Source organism: Bos javanicus, chromosome 17 (assembly GCF_032452875.1).
Source record: "Bos javanicus breed banteng chromosome 17, ARS-OSU_banteng_1.0, whole genome shotgun sequence".
Classification (NCBI taxonomy): Eukaryota; Metazoa; Chordata; class Mammalia; order Artiodactyla; family Bovidae; genus Bos; species Bos javanicus.
In genome coordinates, this window is record NC_083884.1 from 4751579 (window position 1) to 4757908 (window position 6330).

At 49.4% G+C, this 6330-nt stretch overlaps 1 protein-coding gene across 5 annotated transcripts in view; it reads right to left on the bottom strand.

The window, feature by feature from the left end:
* Nucleotides 1–3216, bottom strand: part of TMEM131L (transmembrane 131 like) — a 173976-nt gene extending 170760 nt beyond the window's left edge. For 4 of the 5 annotated variants that reach the window (XM_061383938.1, XM_061383939.1, XM_061383937.1 and 1 more), the window contains exons 1-2: nt 3008–3216; nt 2260–2330 (exon numbers count right to left, since the gene is read on the bottom strand). In XM_061383938.1, coding sequence (XP_061239922.1) covers nt 2260–2330; nt 3008–3131 — 195 coding nt within the window. In that variant the 5' untranslated portion in view covers nt 3132–3216. The remainder of the gene's footprint in view (nt 1–2259; nt 2331–3007) is intronic. The other variant, XM_061383936.1, reaches the window with a different exon arrangement.
* Between the last annotated feature and the right edge of the window lie 3114 nt (nt 3217–6330).

Genomic DNA, 6330 nt, shown 5'->3' on the forward strand with positions numbered 1-6330 from the left:
CATAACACATATGAGGGGAACGTTTTCTGAAAAAATTCAAACTACTTTGAAAAGAATTCCCTAAAAATAACTCTCTTCAGAATTCTCTGCAGTTTACACTTACACTGACACACACACACACACACACACACACACACACACATACACGAGCCATTGAGACAGACATGCAGCTTAGATAGATAAATACAAATAGACCCACATCTATCCCTACCCCTACCCAGGTACATGCACGGTAAAACAATTTCAAAAAAATACACATACACACAGAGATGAAATATTTAGAAAATGATTTTGAACATCAGTTTCACTTTCATTACAGCTTTGATTAAAATAGCTTAGGTATAAACGCTTCTATAGTGAACATGCCAGAGGGACAGCTTCTGAAATTCTAACACTATTTTACCAAAACAAACTATATTATACATATAAACAAAACCAGAAATTAAGAATTAAATAAAATCACTTTTAAGCCTATAAATAAAACCCTTCATCATATCAGAGACTGACATTTCCACCTCTGAGGACAGTGACTGGGCCTTCCGCTACTGCTGTAACAAATGAAAGTCTATAATTTACTTTCCTTTCAGTCTGGGTTGGCTGTCAACACTAACCAGTTAAGAGGTAGAGGGTACAATTGAGTAAAAATGCAAATATGTATAGATATACACCAGTGCTTCTCAACCCAGGCAATTCTGCTCCCGAGAGACATTTGGCAACGTCTAGAGACATTTTTAGCTGTCACAAATTGGGGAGGAAGGGGGAGGACAAGGGGGAGAGAGAAGTAAGAGCCACTGGCATCCAGTGGATAGAGGCAGATGCTCTAATGGCGTGACAGCACGCCAGCCCCCAACAATAAAGAATCCTCCAGCCCCAAATGTTACTAACACCTCTGTGGAAAACTCTGATATACACAAATATGACCATACTTTATTTGTTAAAAGTAAATATGTCAAATGTTAAGTATGGTTCTCTCATCAGGAACTGAATGATTTCTATTTTGTTCTTTTTATCTTATTGCATTTTTTAACACTACACATTCGCCATTTACAATGGGGGTGGGGGGGTGGGGATCCATTTATTCCTTTTAAGAATAAATGTCCTCCATTTAAGAGGACAAACTGTTGATCCCTATCCCGACAGGAGTTTTTCTCCTAGGACTGGTCTTATGCAGCACCCTGGCCTTCAGCGAAGGGTCAGGAAATTTTTCCTCTAAAAAAATTACCTCTCCACCTTGAAGCTGTTATTCATTAGCACTGTATTAAAACGAATATTCCAAATATCTAGCAGCGCTCTGAAATGTAAAACTGCACAGCGTCACCAATTTCCAGCTACACATCCTGTTTTCTAAACAGCCACAAGAGACAACATAGAATTAAGTGCTACCACCAATGGAGGAAGTAATGAGCATCCTCAAAACTATGGCACACAAACTGACTATTCCCTGAGGATTCAAAGCACTCCCCCACGTACCCAAAACATGCATCTCCCATGCCGTGCATGCATACTGTCGCTGCTCAAAGACACTCAACAATATCACATTTAAATATGTACATCTGCAGTCAATGAAAATTTCTCCTGAAGTTAAAAAACCTTAAACACAAAGGCTTTGCTGTACTCTATGGCAGTGGTAAATCCTGGATGATGCCAAATGTCCAACCAATCTTTACCAACGACTTTTCCACGTGCCATCATTATATCGCATGGGGTGGGAGTGGGGGCCTTAAATTCGAGTTCTTAACAAGAGGCTGTATTTTAACACAAATTAAAGGGACTTGGAAAAGATCCAAGATCACCATCCTTTAAAGTCCCATCTTCATCCAAACAAAGCTACTTAAGGCCAATGGCAAGGACCGCTCACTAACATTTCTGCAATCAACACTGCATCCTCCGGTGGTCCTCAGGCACACAGCACGGCTCACCGAGAGATCAGGGCACAGGCCCCTCGCCCACCCTGGACCACAGCCGGCCGAGGGGCCCGCCCTGTCCCTGGGCACCGGCGCCGCGAGCCGCGGCCCTGCTGAGGTGGCCTCGGCTCCCACCTCCTGAACTTGGGGCCGGCGTGACTCACGCCCTGTCACATGGCGCGGGAGGAGGCCGCGCAGGCCACCGTGGCCAGGTGTTCAGGCTCGGCCCGACCGTTTATTTGTCTTGCAAAGTGGCCCAAGCGCCCGCGCCGCGGGGGGGCCGCGGCCTCGGAGCCTCTCCCCCTCCCCCCGCCCCGCTCCCCGGCAGCCGCCCTGTCACCTCGGCCGTCCTCACCTGAGTGGGCAGCAGGAGTTCCCCTTCCTCCGCCTGCCACAGCTCCACCACGTTCGGCATGGGCTCGATCGCTGCACCAACACCAAAAAACATACCGCGGTTTTAATGCACGGAAAAGAAACGCTTCCTGTTTCCCGATCGTCTCCTCCGTGCACCCGCCTCACCAAAACAAGCCTCCCTTCCCTTCCAGAAGCGGAGGCCACCCGAAGAGCCAGCCGCAGATCGGAACACAATGCACCCGGTGCGAGCCGGCAGCCCCTCGGACTGTGAGGCGACTGCGTGCGGGCTCGCGGGTTCTCGCGCTTGGGGGCAAGGCAGGCCACCCCGCGGAACCCCGCGCTCCGCATCCCGCAGCAGCTGCAGCGGGCGAGTGCGGGACGCGGCCCTGGCGGCCGGGCTCCGGGAACAAAGCTGCAGGAAACCGGGCCGCGGCGGGGCCCCAGCGCGCGCCACACAAAGCGGGGGCTGCGCCCGGGGCGCCCGGGGCCCGCGCACAAAGGCTCCGGGGCGCGCGCGGCTAGCGGTCCGCGCCGCGGTCCCCGAGCCCCGCGACTGCCCAGCTTTCGGGTGGCCGGGGGCGCGGGAGCGGACGCCGCGGGGGGCGGAGGGCACCAGCCCGGAATTGCAGGCTCTCCTTCCCCCTTTCCCGTTCCTCCCCTCGCCCTCTTACAGATCTCAGCGGTTCCCCCAAAAGAAAGAGGGGGGGGCGGGGTGGAGAGAGGAGCCCGCGGAGCGGCGCCAGGCTGACCTTGTCCCTGAGCCCCTCCCGGGCGGCCGCAGGGCAGGAGAACGTGGAAGACGCCCAGCAGGAGGTTCACGGCCGCGGCGGTGCGGCGGTAGCAGCCGGGCTGCGGGCGTCGGGGCCCCGCCATGCTGCTGCTCGCGCTCCTCTCGGCTGCTCGCCGCGCTCGCCGCCCGCTCGCTGGCGCCCCGGCCGCCTCGCCCGGGCCCGCCCCCGCGCCGCCCGCTCGCCCCGCCCCGCCCCGCGCCGCCGCGCCGCCCCCGCCGCCGCCGCCGCCGCCGCCGCAGCTGCTGCCTGCCCGCCTCGGGCGCGCCGCTCGCTCCGCGCGTGTGCGCCACAGATAGGGAGGGACGGAACGCCGAGGGGCGCGGGGAACGTGGACAATGCGAACGCCGCGGCCGCCGCCCCGCCCCGCGCGGAATGCACGGCCGCGGGCCCGGCTCGAGGCCCCTTGGCGGCCGCCTTCCCCGAGGCGGGGGCTCCGGGCATTTTCCGCGACCGTGACAGGGGCTCTGAGAGCCGGCGGAAGGGATCCCGGGCCACTGTCGCCAGGAACTTTGAGGTGGTTTCTGCTTGGTTTGGGCACGCGGGCCACGATCGCGTCATGACCCACGGGGACGCCGGGTGATGGTGGGTGGTGGGATGAGGAGTCGCCCAGCTGGAGGCCCTGGGCAGGCTATTAGTGGAAATAATGCACTGGTTGTCCGGAAAGGCGAGTGCAGCCACATGGCTACTGCCAGTCTGCAACGAGGGTATCCGGTGGCTGCGAAGTCTGTAATTTAGCATAAAAAGAGCTCCCGCAAGACCCGAGAGGCTGACCTCAGCGCCGCGTGGCGGTGGCGCGCCCGGCACCCTCGGTGGAGACCGTCCAGTTGTGACAGGTGGGGAAGCCTCTTCGGAGAGGATTTACAGTTTCAAAGACCCTGCACACACTCCTCTTCGGATTCCTATTGCAAAATTTAGCCAGCCTCTTCTGAAATCTGGCTGCGGTCTGGGACGTGGTCAGTTGCCTGTCTCTAACATTCCCGCGGAAATATAAGTGATACTCGGAAATGTGTTTTCTGGCTCCATTTTTTGATGCCTAGAACCAAAAAGTACACATAAGATCGGAGATCTCTTTTAAGTTAATGCTATGCCAACGGGATCAACAGCAAAGGTTTATTCAGGAAGCCATCTACACAAGCTGGAAGTATTGGCAGTCTTAAGATATTTTTAGTTAATTTGCTGCTTCCAGAGTAGCTTGTATGAAATTCAGAAAATAAAAGCAATATAAAGAGGGGAAGTGACCGGGGCACACCTGTCTGCTTACATTGATCCTCTGTTTAATTGCTTCTGGTGCCTTAGAGTCTAGACAATGGCAAAGCAGTGGTCGAATAGCAGGACAGATGCGGAGGGAACTAAGTCAATTACGGATCCTCTCTTTCCCAAGGACATAATACAGTACTGTGTACCCAGCCTCACACTGTCTGGGCATAACTCTAAACAAGGTTAAATAGCATAATGGCTTGGCCAGAACTTAACATTTAAGAAGATTAGCATAAATATAAAACGTCCATGTTAAAAATACAAAGCATGTTGCATTATCTACTCTCTGGTATCCTCCCCTCCCTTGCCTTTTTTTCCCACTTGCCTGCCAGCATCTACCTTTCCTTAGCAATAATCTCCAGTCCCAAACCAGCATGTCCGTTTTTTCTCTTCATTTCACTTCTCTAGGTTTGCTTTTGCCCCTTTGGCTCTGAAGGTCTATCTTCTCCTGTGTTAAGGAGGCCTCTTAAGAATACTTGCTTAGTCCACTTAGGTAGTAACTGCACCTTCGAAGTATGTTTTTACATGAAAGTTCCCTCATTGACCTGTTTATTTACAATATGTATTTTTTCTAAGATTTTTTTTGAAGTAAATAATTTTTAAAGTGTTTTTTGAATTTGTTACAGTATTGCTTCTGTTTTATGTTTTCTGGGTTTTGGCCAAGAAGCATGTGGGATCCACCTGACCAGGGATCAAACTTCCACCCTCTACATTGGAAAATGATATCTTAACCACTGGACTGCCAGGCAAGTCCCTACAATGTGTATTTATATGTCTCTGACCATACTACTTAGAAAGAAAAGCAAGCAAACATCGGCAACCTAACAGGTTTTATTAAATAGTTTAATAAACAGTCACAGGCAAAAACTTTTTTTTTTACTAATTTTTAAACTGTTTTACTTTTTACTGAAACTTTTTCACACCAGCCAATACCATAGAATCAATGAAAATGGCTTAACAGATAGAAGAAAATGGCTATAGACAGTATGTAAATACAGCTCTATTTTGTATTTCTACTGAAGCTTTTTAAAGGTCAGCTTAATTTTTCAAGTTGTGGTCTTGTGGACTTTACAGAGTTGGTAATGCTATTTGACTGTTGTTCAAAAGCCAGAAGTATGTCTGCAGTGCCATGGGGTTGGAGAGGGATACAGGATTACACAGCTGTCTTCTTAGATAAATCTGACCTACTTAGCCTTCTCTGGAGGTATTTTTCATGCTGACTCATGAACAACAGGAAAGTTATGGCCCATTAAGTAGCATCCCTGTTTTGAAGTAAACTTCTTCTCCAGAAAAGACTCCTGTGTCATTCATGCTATATTTCTATTATTCCCCTGTGATAATAGGTATTCTATTAGAGCTAGAAAAACTTTGCTATAAAATAATAGCCTAACTGCCTCATTTTACAGAAGAAACTGAAGCCCAGAAAAGATGAGAAATATCCACGTTACAGTGGCAGAGTTATGGAGAAGTATGAAATAATGTTAGCTGAAAAAAATTAATGTAAACATGATTTAACTTGATATGCAAATTATATACAGAAGATCAAAGCATGGAAGAGACATGGAAGGTAAAAAGAGACATTTTACCAGAGTATATCAGTTTTAAATTAGATCTATATGTTTTTTTTTAAACCACGTCTAAGAGCAACTAAATCTACCTTTACTTTAAACATGCAAGATACTGACCATGCTTTTGACTTACTTTACCCTTGTTCTTTTTTTTTTTTTTAACAAGTACAGATGAAAACCAAGCCAGTTTATAAATATGAGTTATATCTCATCATATCCTACAGAAAATTGACAGGGAAGGGTCAAGCCCAAATCATTTCTCTCTAATCCAGAGAAGATTCAACACACCAGGTTACAAGGTGGTTGTGAAGATTAAATGAGAGACTGTAGGGTAAGCATCCAGGAGGTGGGCTCACTAAATGCTTGTAGTGGCATTACCATATGCTCACCCTGTGGGGATGTGCCAGACTTTCATGTATATGGTAAGTTTGATACTGACGTTCAGTTACTTGCATT